Genomic DNA, 20468 nt, shown 5'->3' on the forward strand with positions numbered 1-20468 from the left:
TGGATAATGTCGCTCTTTTAACATTCTCTATACTCTGTTGTATCACTACCGTCAAGTCCTCCCTTTCCAGGCTTCCGTTCCACTTATTCTCTAATAAGACTAAGTTTGTAGCTTCAATTTGACTTAGCAATGTTTTGTAGATCTCTGAGATTGTAAAATTGCCTATTCTAAATGAGGTCACTGATGCACCAAATGCATGCGGCTCCCAGAAATGTGGGTCATCCCTAATCAGCTGGGCAATGTAATGTCGCACTTGGAGGTAAGCATAGAAGTGAACGCTCGGTAGCCCGAACTGAGTTTGCAGTTCAGCAAATGATTTTATGCATTTTCTAGAAAGATCCAGAGCGTCCTACAAGACATAGTCCCCTGCCCTCCCAAGCAACAAACGGAGGTGTCAATCCCGGGGGGGGGGAGCCAGTATTCTGCAACGGAATCATTCTCGAGGACACGCATCGGCGACCCACATGGCCGAGGGTTAGCCGCCACACCCTCAGTACATCTTTGTAAAGAAGATTATCCCTAATCACCGCGGGGATGTTGTTAAGTGGGGCATAGGGCAAGAACGAAAGATCAAACGCCTCCAGGGCATGACTCTCCAATTCAGGTGAATAGAAGTGCCTTGTTTTTAACTGCCAGTCTAGCATGAGGCGATTGAGTACAGCCCAGTTGTACAGTTTAAGATTGGGTAGACACAATCCGCCATGCGAGGACTGAGCATACAGTTTAGTGAGTGCCACCCTAGGCCTACCCCCCCTCCATAAGAAGTTTGAGGGCCCGGGTGTATAGTGTCATGTCCTTCTTAGTTATTAAGAAGGGTACCATTAGGAGAGGGTACAGATTCTGTGGCAGAATTACCATTTTTATTAAGTTAACACGTACCGTAAGAGAAACAGGTAAGTTCTTCCAACCCTCTAGAGTCCGTTCAATGTCACGGCACACCTGCGTAATGTTAGCATGGTATAGAGTTTGGACGTTTGTGGACAATTGAATACCTAAGTAAGTGGGTGCTAAGATTTTTTAAAATTTTTTTTATTTTTGAACAATTTTTTTTTTTAACTTTTTTTTTTCAGACCCCCAAGACTTACACTGTTGGAAATGTTAGGCGATTCCCTTTCCAACAGTGGGTCTTGGGAGTCTGTAGTGACGGCTCTAAACCGTCATTAGCACCAGAGTGGGAAACACTGACGGCTCAGAGCCATCATTAGCACTCAAAGGGTTAAAGCCACTACTACCCAACTGCAAGGAATGACGTGGAATACGGCTATACCCCAAAACTTGCTTGTAGATAAAATCAAAATTTTTCTTCAGACACCTAAACTTCACCTCCTCCATGCACTGAAGGCAAAAGAGAATGACTGGGGTTGTGGGTAAGTTTTAACTGTGGTGCTCTTTGCCCCCTCCTGCTGGCCAGGAGTGATATTCCCAACAGAAATAACTCAAGCCGTGGACTCATATCTTAGGAAAGGAATAATCTTTGATACTGGAAGAGGATTAAGAATAAAATCAGTTTCTCTGCTTTATTTTTTGAAAATTTTACTTTTTATCACAAAAAAAAAAAAAAGTTACTGGTAATTTACAAAATATTTTAAAACTTTTTTTTTTTTTTTTACATATTAATCTGACCATACGTGAACAGTACTAAATATATTTTTGAAATATTGTGAGGTTACTTAATGAGAAGAGACCGCGTCAGGAGAATTACCAGGATGGACAAATAAAACATCAGGACATTGAAAAACTGGATAATGAATTTCCTAATACAGGTATTAAAGTTTCATCCTCTGGTTACGAGAGTTAAATCGTCACAATGACGTCCCTGAGGTTTTACAGGAATCTTTGTGATATCTTATTAGTATTCATTAAATACCTATGTTTTTTATTTATCAAAACTCCTATATGTTGCTTACAGCTAGTCTATATGATACTTACAGCTAGATATAGATATATATATATATATATAGATATAGATAGATAGATATATATATATATATATATTAGCCTTTCTATAGGGATTTGCTCCAGTTACAATCAGTTTCTGAAACACAAATAATGTGCCCTAAAATGAGCACGTTCACTAGTTACAGTTCCGGATTTTTCTGCATAACAGATTTTATTCCATAACTAGCAATGATCGTTTTACTTCGGTATCATTTGCGTCTTTGTAAAATCAATCCCAAAAATTGTGCAATGAACAATGATTGTTGTTTTTTTGGCTAATAGAAAAAAGTATAAGTGGAAAAAAAATGAAGTGCTTAAAAAATGTGATCTGCATTCATTAATACAATTGTGCTTCCTAAAAAAATTAACACGCCTCCACCTCCTGAGCCGCCAAATGCTGACGTGTCGCTGGGCTCAGCCGTCGTCACGTACACCCACTTTTGTGGTCACCAATGGTTTACACTGCTTAAAAAAAAAAAAAAGTTGTAGACTTGTGGGTGAACAACAACCTGCACAGGAGTTAAACTGTCCGGGTGTGTTGAGTGCAGCAGAATTACTTTTCCAAAAGCTCCTCAAGGGACCAGTCATGTAGTCGGCAGCGATACCTTCTGGGTAACAACTATATCATCCAATTTCTTCTTGATCTTCAAGAAATGCCTCTTAAACTCCAAGCCGTCTCCCTGTAAAGAAAGAGAATTAAAAAAAAATTAACACAATTTGAAAGGTTTGTATATTTTGTATATTTCAGCATGAGGAAAGGGAGAGCAAGTTCAGAAACAGTTATATATTAATCATGTGGAACATAAAATATGTAAATAATGACAGACACCCTGTTTGGCACTTTGTCCTGTTATTGCAGCCACTATTTATTTTATTTTTTAAACTCATTCTGACATTTGCGGATTAAATAAGCTTTAAACAGTTCAGTTATGTTAAGAATCAAATGAAGAATTAGCAAAATGATTAAATAATCAGCGCTTGGCGACATTACAGACGGCTATCAGGAAGCAATATGTGCAGCATAGGAGCAGGGAGATGTTAGACACCGGCCGCATCAATACGGTTTTATTCCTGTAACGTATGTGTTGTTCTAAGGCCATAGAGGGAACTGGCATTTATAGCATTACACCTGCATGGAAGTCAGATTTTTTTAATTTGTTGGATCTAAAGAGAGATTAAAATTAAAGCTAAAAAAATAAAAGGATTCTTGTTTTTTGCTTGCTGACCACGCCACAAAGAGCAGTGGGCGTTGCCTCCAGGGTCAGGTTGTACACAAATATGCCCTTCCTGTTTGTTTCAATACTTAACATTCGCACAACGTAACGTTAAATCTGTAACACTCTAAAGGGAAACTAAACATCTTGAGATTTTAATACAAAATGTTTAGTTATATACAGAAAATGAACTTAGCAACAAAAGTCATTATTTTGTCCGCTTTTCACTCTAATTGTGGGGTTTACAAGTGAGATTCTGTAATTTGAGTTGTAACTTAGTTAACCTAGATTTAGGAGCACGTGCTTATCCCGTAACACCTGTTGATAAAGTTTTCTGACATTACTAGATTCTACACTGCCAGGACACCGACAACTTTACACTTATTAAAACTATATCTGCATATTCTTTGTTTTGAATAAAACATTTCTAGCATCTATTTACGGTTTAAGCTGCAGATTTAAATGATAGGAAGTGATCCTTCAGGTTTATTTTTTTATATGAAATATCTGAAAATACAGACAGAAGCGGAGTATAGAGGCGACATCCAAATGAAAAGGTTAAAAGTCCATCTGTATTTCGAGCAGTGTAAAAACATACGGCACACCGACAGACATACAGGAGCTGCACTCAACGCGTTTCCTGCTTTACAAGCACTTCATCAGGGATGTACAGCTTTTCACTGTAACTATACATATGCTGTTGCTTGTATACTTTGATGAACAAGTGATGTCTGTTTACTAAAAAGTTATTTGACCTGTTGTGGTGTTTATTTACTATCTCCTTATAAGCTGAAATTTTGTGCATCTACTGTTTGCCGAGTTAAATGAAATATCTGTTTTTGCTCATTGAAACCACAACCCATTGTTCTTAAAGACATGCCCCATATAAACATTCCGAGACTGCAGGAAGAGCAGCCCTGCTTATCCTCTCTATACACTAAAGCCAATGGTAAGGTACGAATATTGCCATTATGGGTGGTGGTTTCAATCATGTTTTAAATGAAACATCTCTAACATAAAAAATTAGTGACTAACTGAATTTACTGAGTGTGATTAATTTTAAAAAAGTCTGTTGTTGGAAAGACGCAAAACTTAAATAGGAGTTTACAAAATACCTTTGAAAGTCGGAAATCCAACAGAACTCGCTCTTCCATTTCTACCAGGTTCACTTTGAATATTAACTTGTTATTTCTTCTGTCCATAGTGGAAAGTGTCACCTGGAGCAAAACATAATTGTTAAAAGTGCGGTTTCTTTTATGACACCAAATGATTTGAAAAGCTGCAGAAATTCACATGTGACACAGTCTGTTCACCTCTTATGACAAACACTAAACTCACCTCCTGCAACAGCATTAAATATCACATCTACTGGGGGGACGTCAGGTGACAAATGTACTCAATCAAATGCAATTCATCACTACCTCTCTTTTACTGGCATCAACCTATCAGCACTAAATTGTTTATGCCCCATGGGACCCTGCTCAGAGCATTATTTCCCTTTAATTCCTAATCTGAGGATATGGCCTGGGTTTATACGGGTTAAATCCATAGTAAAAGCAAGAAATAAAATGCTTTTTTATTTTATTTATTTAAATGATTTTTTTTTTTACACTAAAGTTTCCCAATAAATTGTTACATGTACAGGAACATTAACACCAAGCTGCTCATGTAACATACGTCTGTATCCTGTGCATCTAATGCCCTAGTACCCTCTGCTTGTTTCTAGAGGCTTGATTAGACTGTGTTATTGGCAGAGCTTCTGTAATTGCACACAACCAGTGGTGTCACAACCAGGATAAAACCTCCCCCCCTTTTGTAGACTTGTGAGACTGACGCACTAGGATATACAGATAATAAATAGCTTTAGCTTTCTCTCTATGTTCTTAATTCATAGGTTAAGCAGTTCCACCCAATGTGAGATCATAAAGTGTTTAACCCTTGCAAAGCTTAGCAAATAGTGCAATATTAAACAGGTAAGTAAAACCAAGTATTGAGTGTCACACTTGGTTTTACTTACCTGTTTTACTTATTTTAATGTATGCTCTTGATAAAGACGTGTAATACGTTGAAACGCGTTGAGCAAATAAAACCTTTTATCCTTTGTTGAAAGATTGTCAAGATCTTGTTTTGCTGTGCTGAGCTGGAATCTCCTTATTTATGGAGTAAGTTACTACATTTTTTCAATTATACACTGGATACTTTTATCATTTCATTTATAGTCCACTTTTGGATAAACCTGAAAATTCAGTATTTGACCCCAGGAACCTGTGGACTCTTGCCATCTGACGCTACGTTCCCTTTCAGCTATAAAGATTCATCTTATGGAGTAAGTATACAGCACCCATATTAATTGGCTTCAATATATGCATCAAGCCTTTTTTCTCTTCACTTACTAGAGAAAATCATTCAATAGACCAGCGCCATCTACTACTATCATCTAATATTAACTTCTGCTGGGCAGATCCAGGGCAGAGGCCCAACAAAAAGACCTACTGATCAAATAGAAGGGAAAGCGGTGTCTAGCTTCATCTTGCTGTACCAGGAACACTCCCGAAACTTTAAAGAAACCACATAATCTCCCAGCCTCTCTCTGCTTTACCAGAGGTTACAGGAGATTGAGCCTATTATCTCATTTATTAAATGTGACTTTGGTACCACTGCCAACATCTTCAACCTCTCCACAGTTTAAGTGGTTATCGCCAAACAGTATGCATCAGTGTTCTGTTCTCCCAGTTCTATCCCCACCTTCAAAACTCCGTGGCATCAACAATCTTGTAACCTACGCCCATAACGCTGCTCCACAGCTTCAACACTACATCCACAACCAACCAAGGAAACTGTCAAGGAGCCATAGTTATCCTCACTAGGAACTATAGTTGGTGCCACCTTGAATAGAGTTTAGCTAGGCTGCTAGCACACGTGCAGGGCTTAATATTAACACAGTGGTACATCCTGTAGCAGATGTGTGAGCGAGGCAACAAACGGGAATCACAGAGCTGTTCAGTGACTGTTTATACTTCTGTTTACATAAAGAGCGACAAGTGCATCAGCTGTCATGTCACACAGACACATGGGAGGGGGTGCTTAGTCCCATACCTGTTTATACTTCTGTTTACATAAAGAGCGGCAAGTGCATCAGCTGTCATGTCACACAGACAAATGGGGGGGGGGGGGTGCTTAGTCCCATACCTGTTTATACTTCTGTTTACATAAAGAGCGACAAGTGCATCAGCTGTCATGTCACACAGACACATGGAGGGTTGCTTAGTCCCATACCTGGTTATACTTCTGTTTACATAAAGGGCGACAAGTGCATCAGCTGTCATGTCACAAAGACACATGGGGGGGGGGGGGGGTTGCTTAGTCCCATACCTGGTTATACTTCTGTTTACATAAAGAGTGACAAGTGCATCAGCTGTCATGTCTCACAGACACATGGGGGGGGGGGTGCTTAGTCCCATACCTGGTTAGCACAACATTTCTTCCAGGAATAACCAAGCTTTTCACATGTATTCTTCAGACTGCTGTAAGATCTCTCCGCATCCACCTTAGTAAAGAAGCGCGTCATCCTCTTAACCAGGCGCTGCCACGGGTTCTGGGGTAAGGAGTAATAAAACATGTCAGGTACTGAGGAAATAGAGGCAGAATCACGTACAGAAAACTCTCCCAGGATGGAACACAGACTCTGGTCATCTGGAATGAGAGGCCAAATAGATGAGCACTGCACAAGGACTATTTCATATTTCTACCCGTGGATTCATTGAATATAACTATTACCTTCTAGCTTAGGGTGATGAGATTATAGCTGATTACTAGGAGGCAATACTAAGCCATAACTGCCTACCATAGATTGCCAATCACCCAAACTGCATGAGTCAGGTGGTGTAGTGGGTCAGGATGAGGCGTGTGCTACACTGAGATCAACAGGACATACAATAAAATGAAAGAGGCTAACTTTATGGTCATGTGATCATATATTTATGGGGTGCAATCACTTTTTTTATTTCTGCTCATGGCTTAGAAACTGGCTGATCATTTGCAATCTGATTTAATCATCTTACATTTAAAGAAGCTCAATAAACCAAAGCCTATGACAAGACTACTGCCCTTGATACTCACATCAACATTACAACATTCTCCATGAAAAAGCTCACACATGCACCACAGCTGTACATTACTGTGCGCTATACACACACGCGCCACACTATATCTATATGTTACAGCTGTACATTACTGTGCGCTATACACACACGCGCCACACTACATCTATATGTTACAGCTGTACATTACATCTAGGACGTCACAGCTGTACATTACTGTGCGCCATACGCACACGCGCCTGTTACAGCTGTACATTACTGTGCGCCATACGCACACGCGCCTGTTACAGCTGTACATTACTGTGCGCCACACACACGCGCCACACTACATCTATATGTTACAGCTGTACATTACTGTGCGCCACACACGTGCCACACTACATCTAGGACGTCACAGCTGTACATTACTGTGCGCCATACACACATGCACCACACTACGTCTAGACGTCACAGCTGTATATTAGTGTGCGCCATACACACAGGTACACACACATGCGCCACACTAAATCTAGATGTCACAGCTGTACATTGCCATACACACACTAATGGCTGGTTACTGTTGGGGAGGCAGATTGCTGATTAATGACTTTTAGTGGTATAACAAGGAGCACATCCGTTAATGTCTAATTAATGAGCTGACTTATTAAAACAGCTGTTACTACGGAATTAAGTAATGATGTCACTAGACAATCAGAAAGTACCAGGACATCTCACACCTATGTAAAGGCTGCACAGAGAGCCTTTTTATTTCACGCACTCACACTATCTCTTTTTACTCCTCAAATAACCCTCTTATTAGTGGGAAACCACTTGTGCACTAAACATGTGTTTACCTGGGAGGATCCCGGCGTGCCAATCAGTTGGCTGCTGAGAAGCATATTCTCTGGACAGGCTGGCTGCGAGAAGCTGATTCCCTTTCCCTGTACAAGCTTATCGATAAGAGAAGGGCCATCCCAGGTCTGCGCAGTGCGTGGCTCTGGCTGTGTGCTGGAAAATCTCACCTTCTCTTCACTGGAAAACAAAAAAAGAAATAAAGTTTACCGTGTGCCACATGATTGCTAATTCTAAAGCTAACTGCTCTAGTTCTATAATAAGAAAGATTAGGGCAACAAAACCAGTTCACAAGCAATTCCTTTTATTTTCAGAAGCTTTGAAAATGCGTCAGTTTATCGACTGTATTGTCTTTATTAAAGGGACATTAAACCCAAAAATTTCTTTCATGATTCAGAAAGAGAATACAATTTTTTTTTTAAAGTTTCCAATTTACTTTTATTATCAAATTTATTTTATTCTTATGTTATTCTTTGTTAAAGAGATACCTAGGTAGGTAACGTGCACATGCCTGAGGAACTATATGACAGGAAATAGTGCTGCCATCTAGTGCTCCTGCTAATGTATAACATTGTTGCAAAACTGCTGCCATATAATGCTGCAGACACGTGCACACTCTTGAGCTTACATTTCTGCTTTTCAACAAAGGATAACAAGAAAACAAAGAATATATGATAATAGAAGTAAATTAGAACGTTTTTTAAATTGTTATGTTCTATCTGAATCATAAAAGAAAAAAAAATTGGGTTTTATTTCCCTTTAACCCCTTAATGACAGCTGACGTACCTCTGCATGCCTCAGCTAGCCAGGCCAGTGCTATAAGGGGACTTTAAAACCCTTGCAACACGTGATGTAGTGGGTATGTTGCAGAATGTAAGGGGTTAAATGTTAGGGAGATCAATTCCTTTCCTTATCACAGCAAATACCTTTACTTTTTCCAAACTGCTGCTCAGGATCATGTAAAAAAAAACAACTTGCAGTTTAACAAATGAGCTGTGGTGCTTCCTGCTTCAACCTGAGGCTTCAAGCAAATGGCATCTAACATACTGCATATACCAGCTGGAGGTCTTTAACTTTAATGTCACGTACACACACCTACCATTGTCAACCCCCACACAGACCCACCCTTACCAATGCCAACCCATACAGACCCACCCTTACCAATGCCAACCCATACAGACCCACCCTTACCAATGCCAACCCATAGACCCACCCTTACCAATGCCAACCCATAGACCCACCCTTACCAATGCCAACCCATAGACCCACCCTTACCAATGCCAACCCATAGACCCACCCTTACCAATGCCAACCCATACAGACCCACCCTTACCAATGCCAACCCATACAGACCCACCCTTACCAATGCCAACCCATACAGACCCACCCTTGCCAATGCCAACCCATACAGACCCACCCTTGCCAATGCCAACCCATACAGACCCACCCTTGCCAATGCCAACCCATACAGACCCACCCTTGCCAATGCCAACCCATACAGACCCACCCTTACCAATGCCAACCCATAGACCCACCCTTACCAATGCCAACCCATACAGACCCACCCTTACCAATGCCAACCCATACAGACCCACCCTTACCAATGCCAACCCATACAGACCCACCCTTACCAATGCCAACCCATACAGACCCACCCTTACCAATGCCAACCCATACAGACCCACCCTTACCAATGCCAACCCATACAGACCCACCCTTATCAATGCCAACCCATAGACACACCCTTACCAATGCCAACCCATAAAGACCCACCCCTACCTATCCATATGGTCACTTACACATACACACCCCTATCAATGCCAACCCATACAGACACACTCCTACCTACCCCCCCCAATTACAAACGCTCATCCCCTTCACACTCAAACCTACCTGTGAGAGATCTGGGTAATGTCTGTATCAGATCGGAAATGTTTAGACAACAATCCATCTGTTTCAGCTGCTCCTCCAGAGGACAAACGACTTCTCTTTATACCTTAAAAACAAAACACTTGTAAGTGCTACTTGTTAAAAGGACATTATACACGTTTTTTCTTTGCATAAATGTTTTGTAGATGATCTATTTATACAGCCCATAAAGAAGTTTTTTTTTTTTGTTTTTTTTTTTTAAATGGATAGTTTTGCTTATTTTAATAACATTGCTCTGAGTTTCAGACTCCTAACCAAGCCCCAAAGTTTTAGGAGAATACTGACGTATACCTACTCCAGCTTGCTTCTGTTTGTGTAAAGAGTCTTTTCATATGCAGAGGAAGGGGGAGGGGGGAGTGTCTGATATTTCCCACTTGCAGTGGGTGTTCCAGTAACCTTTTAAACAGAGCTAAACTGGAAGCTTCTAAGTTTTTAAACTGTTTTATACTGGATTTTTATATCAGTATCTGCGCATATTATTCTTTATAGTACTACTGTCCATTGCATGCAGTTGTATGTAAATTGGTGTACATTGTCCCTTTAAAGGGATAGTAAACACCAAAAATGTTATTGTTTGGAAAGAAAGATAATCCCTTCATTTACCTTTCCCCAGTATTGCATTACCAACACTGTTATATAAATATACTTTTTCCTCTGTAATTACCTTGTATCTAAGCTTCTGCTGACTGTCTCCTTATCTCAGTGCTTTTGACAGACTTTCAATTCAGGCAATAAGTGCTGACTCTTAAATAACTTCACATGCATGAGCACAGTATTATCTATATGAAACACATGAACTAACGCCCTCTAGCTGTGAAAACTGTCAAATGCAGAGGCAGTCTTCAAGGGATTAGAAATTAGCATATGAGCCTACCTATGTTTAGCTTTCAACTAAGAACAACAAGAAAACAAAGCAAATTTGATAAAAGTAAATTAGAAAGTTGTTTAAAATTACATAAAAGTTTAATTTGGACTTTACTATCCCTTTAACACTAACAAATACAAATACGTACAATAGGCAAACATACCTTTTTTTATTGTTTTTGTGAACCACCGCTCCTTTTTGATTTCGGGGATGGTAATCCTGCTGGATGGGTTTTCCGTTAACATCCGGCCCAGCAAAGCTATAAGAGTATTGAGAGAATAAAGCCTTAGCCGCTATTTGCAACAAGCCTATACACGTGTTTATATAAATGCAACAAGCCTATACACGTGTTTATATAAATGCAACAAGCCTATACACGTGTTTATATAAATGCAACAAGCCTATACACGTGTTTATATAAATGCAACAAGCCTATACACGTGTTTATATAACTGCAACAAGCCTATACACGTGTTTATATAACTGCAACAAGCCTATACACGTGTTTATATAACTGCAACAAGCCTATACACGTGTTTATATAAATGCAACAAGCCTATACACGTGTTTATATAAATGCAACAAGCCTATACACGTGTTTATATAACTGCAACAAGCCTATACACGTGTTTATATAACTGCAACAAGCCTATACACGTGTTTATATAAATGCAACAAGCTTATACACGTGTTTATATAAATGCAACAAGCCTATACACGTGTTTATATAAATGCAACAAGCCTATACACGTGTTTATATAAATGCAACAAGCCTATACACGTGTTTATATAACTGCAACAAGCCTATACACGTGTTTATATAACTGCAACAAGCCTATACACGTGTTTATATAAATGCAACAAGCTTATACACGTGTTTATATAAATGCAACAAGCTTATACACAGGTTTATATAAATGCAACAAGCCTATACACGTGTTTATATAAATGCAACAAGCCTATACACGTGTTTATATAAATGCAACAAGCTTATACACGTGTTTATATAAATGCAACAAGCCTATACACAGGTTTATATAAATGCAACAAGCCTATACACGTGTTTATATAAATGCAACAAGCCTATACACGTGTTTATATAAATGCAACAAGCCTATAAACGTGTTTATATAAATGCAACAAGCCTATACACGTGTTTATATAAATGCAACAAGCCTATAAACGTGTTTATATAAATGCAACAAGCCTATACATTTGTTTATATAAATGCAACAAGCCTATACACGTGTTTATATAAATGCAACAAGCCTATACACGTGTTTATATAAATGCAATGAGCCATTGTCTTCCTTTCCTGCTGTAAGCTTACAAGACCCTTCTCATAGCTAAAGAGGCCCCAAGCGACTTACTCAAGTCCAAGACTCTTTCTGGAGGGCATTCGCTTGTGGTATAAAACTGCTGCTCCAACTCTGCCACTCACTGGCCCCTAGCTTTCTGTCAGGGTCACGTGGCCTCACATGTGGCTCCCTATGCTTAGACCATCACTGACTAAAGGACTTACATATTTAATATCTATTTTACCTATAGAAAAAGTATTTATATTTAGTAGTCTTTAACAAAAGTGCAACAAATTAAGAAAGAGAAAGTCAATTACCAAGAGGGGTGGAATCTATCTTTGCCCAGGGAGTCAGGTAGTGCTTTGTCTCCTTCCAGTCACAATATTCCTGGCACGTGTCAGTGGGTTGATCCCACGGCAATTCTAAGGGAAAATATGAGCGTGTAAATCACACTGCTTATTTTTACACACAGCCGGCCGATTACATTTACACACAGCCGGCCGATTACATTTACACACAGCAGGCCGATTACATTTACACACAGCAGGCCGATTACATTTACACACAGCAGGCCGATTACATTTACACACAGCAGTGAGATATTTCTCTTGTTGTACACAAGAGGTGGCATTACTGCTAACCGCACAGAACTGAGCTTTCCTTTAGGGGCTAAGTGATGAAGCTGTGTCCTGCATCTCAGGAGGGTAAAATAAGAACATTGGAATAAAACAAGAGATTCTCTCACCTCCTGCTAGCATGGCCGTCAGCACTATCCCACAGGACCAGACATCCACAGGCTCTGCATGAAACGCTTTCCTTTTGATTAGTTCTGCAGCTACGTATGGCAGCGTCCCACACATTTTACTCAGTAACCTCTCTTTTCCATTATGTCTGAACACAGTTGCTAATCCAAAATCTGAAAGTTTTAGATGATCTAAGGAAAATAACCAACAAAAGTCATTCACACATGTCTACTGAAGCCGCACACGACAATGTCCAGGGCCAGTTCCACCTTTCACTGTAGGGGAGGTAACATTTGCTTTGGGAATAATGTATTTATTAGGGTTACACCCAAGGAAACACAGGAGTAGCAACTACCTGAGCAAGGACTGACACTGGACACACAACGCATTACACAGAATAAAAGCTGTGCTCTCCCAAGGACCTGTTTAATGGGTGCACCACCCGACTGATTTTACTGACCACCAGGCTAAAATATAAGTCAGTATTTAGGTAAAATGGCTCAATATTAAAAAAAAAAAAACTAATTTATTGCACAGATTATCACTACATAAAATAATATTTAATTATGCAATTCGTTAGAGCATTAGATAGAAGAAAATGTTATAACACGCAGCTACTTCCTAATGCAACCCAGAAGGCAAAATATTCTGTGGAAAACACAGTGCCTACATCTAACCAATAATAAAGCCGTAATTCTGCACCGTGCCGCGGTACAGGCGGTCTATACCATACACTGTATATTGTGTTCCACTACTGTAAAACATCATTTATGTAAGAACTTACCTGATAAATTCATTTCTTTCATATTGCAAGAGTCCATGAGCTAGTGACATATGGGATATACATTCCTACCAGGAGGGCAAAGTTTCCTCAAATGCCTATAAATACCCCCCTCACCACACCCACAATTCAGTTTAATGAATAGCCAAGTAGTGGGGTGATAAAATGAGTAAAAAAGGCATACAAGAAGAGGAACTGGAAATAAAATTGTACTTTTATACAAATATCATAACCACTAAAAAGGGTGGGCCTCATGGACTCTTGCCAATATGAAAGAAATTAATTTATCAGGTAAGTTCATACATAAATATGTTTTCTTTCATGTAATTGGCAAGAGACCATGAGCTAGTGACGTATGGGATAGCAGATACCCAAGATGTGGAAGACCACAGAAGAGTCACTAGAAAGGGAGGGATAAAATAAAAACAGCCATTTCCGCTGAAAAAAATTAAATCAACACAAAAGTTTCTCATAAATTGAAGAAAAAAAACTTAACACATAAGCAGAAGAATCAAACTGAAACAGCTGCCTGAATAACTTTTCTACCAAAAACTGCTTCAAAAGAAGAAAAACCTCAGAAAGGTAAAATTTAGTAAATGTATGCAAAGAAGACCAAGTTGTTGCTTTGCAAAACTAAACAACCAAAGCTTTATTATTAAAAGTCCAAGCAGTGACAACTGAACTAGTAGAATAAGCTGTAATACTCTGAAGCGAAGACTGTCCCACCTCCAAATAAGCTTTAAGAAACAAAAGCTTAAATAAGATGGCAAGAAATGGTAGACGTTTTTCTGACCTTCTTAGGACCAGAAAAAAAAAAAAAAAACCTATAGTAGCTTCGACATATTTCAAAGCTCTTAGAATATCCAAAGAATTTAAAGATCTCTAAAAAGAATTCTTAGGATAAAATTTAAACGAAGTCCACAAAACAGACTTATCCTGATGAAAAATCAGAAAAGGAGACTGACAAGAGAGAGCAGACAAATCAGAGAATTCTTCTAGCTGAAGAGACAGCCTAAAAATGAACAATACTTTCCAAGAAAGTGGTCTTATATTTAAAGTATGCATAGGCTCAAATGAAAGAGCCTGCAAAGCCTTAAAAAAAACGGGACAGTAAACCTAAAAAATAATGTTATATAATTCTGCACATAGTGCAGAATTATGTAACATTATATTAGTGCTATCGTTATAAAACCTTAGATTTCCTTTGCATTTTTTTAAAATATGTCAGACCCGCTCAGAAGAGTACAGAGAGCGGGTCTGTTTTTATTACACAGCGCATCGGGCCAGCTGTATAGTCGCAGTCCGGCCGCGCCATAACACTAAGTGCAGCTCTCTCCTGCTCTGTCTGACAGCAGGAGCGAGCTGCACTTGATAGAGATAAAATATATTTGAAATCATAATAATAGATATAGCAAACAATTACATGATTACTTCTGAAGTAGATAAACAGAGTTATATACATGAGAATCTGAAACTGCTTATACTAAATGTTCAACAAAGGTTGAGAAAACAGCAATGTCAGCCACAGATAAAGCTGAGCTAAAATATTGTTTATGAATATATATATATATATATATATATATATATATATATATATGAACGGGAGTGGTTTGTGCGGGATAAACCCCACAAAACCAAGTTAGCGCTGATTGTGAGATCAGTTGCAAAGTTGGTTGGGGATCCTGTGGTGGCTGCTATAATATCTCAGGAGATGGAAGGAGATCCTATCCAAAGAGAGGGTAGGGGTATCCCTCCAACAGGAATGTGAAAAAGAGTAGGGGTTGAGAAGAGCGCCTTTACAGGAATCTAATCCCACATAACCTATATATTGTATAGTTAGTGTACCATACGTATATATATCAAGGAATAATAAATGTAATCGTTTGTTAAAGATCACACTGGAAGAACAACAAATGTGTGTTCAAGTAATAGTTATTAGTGGACTGTGTTCAGAATTATGTTTTTGATAGTAGATATGTATACAATACATATGATCACAGAAATTGTTATTGTATCCCATACATAAAAAGAAAAAATTATAGAGAATAAAAATGTAAATATATAAAAGAAAGTCCAACCACAGAATATGTGGGTATAAGGAATCTAAAAGTGAGGTAACGCTTATCACACTTTAAATCCAGTAGGTATTGCACTTACTAGAACAAACCTCAATCATATGAGGTAAGTTGCCGCCTCTGTAAGTGAGAAACTTCCGGAGCTCTGTAGTGCTGATAGTCGCTTGGCCTTCTGTGTCCTGCCTTCTCCTCTCAGAGTATGGGTTCAGCATTCAGGTGTATACTGGTGATAGATATTCTCCAAGTTCCACGCAGTATTATGCAAAATGAGATGCAGAAGAAAAATACATAGCGTAAAACTGTTTAAGTTTAAAAACTATAATTAAAATAGACAAATGGCCACTCACATTAAAAGTCCTCAAACATATGAGGCATGCGATAAACACTTAATGATAACCTGTGGTTCACAAATATGTAGATAGGAACTGAAGACGCTGTGTCTTTAATCACGACAGAGAAGTTTCTCCCATGCACAGTTCCAGAAATATCCGTTTTTCAGCACAAGTCAGTCAATGTTATAAAACAAATGGACAAAGTGCATATAGCACTTGAAAAGTAAAACAAATTCTCACAGATGGAGTAATAAAAGGTCCCTTACACGTTTCAAAGCTTAATTTGTTGCTCCTTCCTCAGAGGGTGTTCGTTCTAAATATGTCTCCTGTCTATGTCTATAAGAGCCAGACCTAAATGGAAGCCACCACTGCTTGTAGAACCTTTCTCCCAAAAATAGCCTGTTCAACAGAAGCCTCATTTTTAAAAGCCCATGTGGAAGCCACCACTCTAGTAGAGTGAGCAGTAATCCTTTCAGGAGGCTGCTGGCCAGCAGTCTCATAAGCCAAACGGATGATGCTTTTCAGCCAAAAAGAAAGAGGTTGCCGTAGCCTTTTGACCTCTCCGCTTTCCAGAATAGACAACAAAAAATGAAGATGTTTGACGGAAATCTTTAGTTGCTTGTAAGTAGAACTTTAAAGCACGAACCACATCTAGGTTGTGCAACAGACGTTCCTTCTTGGAAGAAGGATTAGGACACAGAAGGAACAACAATTTCCTGATTGATATTCCTATTAGAAACAACCTTAGGAAGAAAACCAGGTTTGGTACGCAAAACCACCTTATCCGCATGGAAAACAAGATAAGGTGAGTCACACTGTAAAGCAGATAACTCAGAAACTCTTCGAGCCAAAGAGATAGCTACTAAAAACAGAACTTTCCAAGATAAGAGCTTAATATCTATGGAATGCATAGGTTCAAACGGAACCCCTTGAAGAACTTTAAGAATCAAATTTAAACTCCATGGCGGAGCAACAAGTTTAAACACAGGCTTGATTCTAACTAAAGCCTGACAAAACGCATGAACGTCTGGAACATCCGCCAGACGCTTGTGTAAAAGGACAAAGCAGATATTTGTCCCTTTAAGGAACTAGCAGATAATCCCTTCTCCAATCCTTCTTGGAGAAAAGATAATAGCCTAGGAATCCTGATCTTACTCCATGAGTAACCCTTGGAATCACACCAGTAAAGATATAATTACGCCATATCTTATGATAGATTTTTCTGGTGACAGGCTTTCGAGCCTGAATAAAGGTATCAATAACCGATTCAGAGAAACCACGCTTTGCTAAAATCAAGCGTTCAATCTCCAAGCAGTCCGACGCAGAGAAAGTAGGTTTGGATGCTTGAATGGACCTTGAAGCAGAAGTTCCTGCCTCAGCGGCAGAGTCCATGGTGGGACGGATGACATGTCCACCAGGTCTGCATACCAAGTCCTGCGTGGCCACACAGGTGCTATCAAAATCACTGAAGCTCTCTCCTGCTTGATTCTGGCAATAAGACTAGGAAGGAGAGGGAATGGTGGAAACACATAGGCCAGGTTGAAGGACCAGGGCACTGCTAAAACATCTATCAGCACTGCCTTGGGATCCCTTGACCTAGACCCGTAACAAGGAAGCTTGGCATTCTGGCGAGACACCATCAGATCCAATTCTGGTGTGCCCCATAGCCGAATCAGTTGGGCAAACACCTCCGGATGGAGCTTCCACTCCCCCGGATGAAAAGTCTGACGACTTAGGAAATCTGCCTCCCAGGTCTCTACCCCTGGGATATGGATTGCTGAAAGATGGCAAGAGTGAGTCTCTGCCCATCGGATTATTTTGGAAACTTCTATCATCGCTAGAGAACTCTTTGTTCCCCCTTGATGATTGATATAAGCTACAGTCGTGATGTTGTCCGACTGAAATCTGATGAATTTGGCCGCAGCCAGTTGAGGCCACGCCTGAAGCGCATTGAATATCGCTCTCGGTTCCAGAATGTTTATCGGAAGGAGAGTCTCCTCCTGAGACCATAACCCCTGAGCTTTCAGGGAGTTCCAGACTGCACCCCAGCCCAGCAGGCTGGCATCTGTCGTAACTATGACCCACTCTGGTCTGCGGAAACACATTCCCCGAGACAGGTGAACCTGTGACAACCACCAGAGAAGAGAAACTCTGGTCTCCTGATCCAGATCTATCTGAGGAGATAAACCTGCATAATCCCCATTCCACTGTTCGAGCATGCATAGTTGCAGTGGTCTGAGGTGTAAGCGAGCAAACGGAACTATGTCCATTGCCGCTACCATTAGTCTGATTACCTCCATACACTGAGCCACTGACGGCCGAGGAATGGAATGAAGAGCTCGGCAGGTGTTTACGAGTTTTAATTTCCTGACCTCCGTCAGAAATATTTTCATTTCTACCGAGTCTATCAGAGTTCCTAGGAAGGAAACTTGTGAGAGGGAAGAGAAAACTTTTTTATGTTCACCTTCCACCCATGAGATCTCAGAAAGGCCAACGCGATGTCCGTGTGAGACTTGGCTAGTTGGAAAGTTGACGCTTGAATTAAGAGGTCTAGATAAGGCGCCACTGCTATGCCCCGCGGTCTTAGAACCGCTAGAAGGGACCCTAGCACTTTTGTGAAAATTCTGGGAGCCGTGGCCAACCCGAAGGGAAGGGCCACGGACTGGTAATGTCTGTCCAGAAAGGCGAACCTGAGAAATCAGTGATGATCTCTGTGGATAGGGAAGTGCAGATATGCATCCTTTAAGTCCACGGTGGTCAAATATTGACCCTCCTGGATCAGTGGCAGAATAGTCCGAATAGTCTCCATCTTGAACTTGGACTCTGGGGAATTTGTTTAGGATCTTGAGATCCAAGATTGGTCTGAAAGTTCCTTCTTTTTTGGGAACCACAAACAGGTTGAAGTAAAATCCTTGCCACTTTTCCGCTCTTCGAACTGGGTGAATCACTCCCATGGTATGTAGGTCTTCTACACAGCGTAAGAACGCCTCTCTTTTTGTCTGGTTTGCAGACAATTGAGAAATGTGAAATCTCCCCCTTGGGGGAGAATCTTTTAAGTCCCTGGGAAACAATTTCTAAAGCCCAGGAATCGTGAACATCTCTTGCCCAAGCCTGAGCGAAGGGAGAGAGTCTGCCCCCTACTAGATCCGGTCCCGGATCGGGGGCTACCCCTTCATGCTGTCTTGGAGGCAGCTGCAGGCTTCTTGGCCTGTTTACCCTTGTTCCAAGCCTGGTTAGGTCTCCAGACTGACTTGGATTGAGCAAAATTCCCCTCTTTCTTTGCAGCAGAGGAAGCTGAAGTGGGACCACTCTTGAAGTTTCGAAAGGAACGAAAATTATTTTGTTTGGTCTTTATTTGTGTTATCCTGAGGCAGAGTATTGCCCTTCCCTCCAGTGATGTCTAAAATAATTTCCTTCAGTTCAGGCCCGAATAGGGTCTTTCCTTTGAAAGGGATGGTCAAAAGCTTTGATTTTGATGACACATCAGCTGACCAGGACTTAAGCCATAACGCTCTACGCGCTAAAATGGCAAAACCTGAATTTTTTTGCCGCTAATTTAGCCAGTTGAAAAGCGGCATCTGTAATGAAAGAATTAGCCAGCTTAAGAGCCTTAATTCTATCCAGAATATCATCTAATGGGGTCTCCCCCTGGAGAGCCTCTTCTAGAGCCTCGAACCAAAAAGGATCCATAGGATCTTTGAAAGCACAACTGTCTTCAATAGGTATAGTTGTACACTTAGCTAGTGTAGAAATAGCTCCCTCCACCTTAGGGACCGTCTGCCACGAGTCCCGCATGGTGTCAGATATGGGAAACATTTTCTTAAAAGTAGGAGGGGGAGCGAACGGTATACCTGGTCTATCCCACTCCTTAGAAACAATATCCGCAATCCTCTTAGGGACCGGAAAAACATCAGTGTAAACAGGAACCTCTAAGTATTTGTCCATTTTACACAATTTCTCTGGAACCACAATAGGGTCACAATCATCCAGAGTCGCCAATTGAATTTGAATTTAGGCAGTCATAGAAGAGTCTGTCTGAGGGAACGTCTTTTCTGAATCAGAAATCTCTCCCTCAGACAACAAATCCCTCATCGCTACCTCAGAACATTGTGAGGGAATATCGGATACGGCTACTAAAGCGTCAGAAAGCTCAGCATTTGTTCTTAACCCAGAGCTATCACGCTTCCCTTGCAACCCAGGCAGTTTAGATAAAACCTCTGTGAGGGTAGAATTCATAACTGCTGCCAGGTCTTGTAAGGTAAATGAAGTAGACGCACTAGAGGTACTTGGCGTTACTGGTTGTGACACTTGGGGAGAACTAGATGGCATGACCTCATTTCTTTCTGTCTGAGAATCCTCTAG

The 20468-nt window shown here is 40.3% G+C and overlaps 1 protein-coding gene across 2 annotated transcripts in view; it reads right to left on the reverse strand.

The window, feature by feature from the left end:
* Positions 1-1491: 1491 nt before the first annotated feature.
* CHEK1 (checkpoint kinase 1) overlaps positions 1492-20468 on the reverse strand; it is a 39159-nt gene continuing 20182 nt past the window's right edge. For both annotated transcript variants that reach the window (XM_053691407.1, XM_053691408.1), the window contains exons 6-13: positions 12921-13109; positions 12493-12597; positions 11041-11136; positions 9977-10079; positions 8086-8263; positions 6616-6747; positions 4268-4369; positions 1492-2618 (exon numbers count right to left, since the gene is read on the reverse strand). In XM_053691407.1, the coding sequence (XP_053547382.1) occupies positions 2523-2618; positions 4268-4369; positions 6616-6747; positions 8086-8263; positions 9977-10079; positions 11041-11136; positions 12493-12597; positions 12921-13109 (1001 nt within the window). In that variant the 3' untranslated portion in view covers positions 1492-2522. The remainder of the gene's footprint in view (positions 2619-4267; positions 4370-6615; positions 6748-8085; positions 8264-9976; positions 10080-11040; positions 11137-12492; positions 12598-12920; positions 13110-20468) is intronic.

Source organism: Bombina bombina, chromosome 8 (genome assembly GCF_027579735.1).
Source record: "Bombina bombina isolate aBomBom1 chromosome 8, aBomBom1.pri, whole genome shotgun sequence".
Taxonomy (NCBI): Eukaryota; Metazoa; Chordata; class Amphibia; order Anura; family Bombinatoridae; genus Bombina; species Bombina bombina.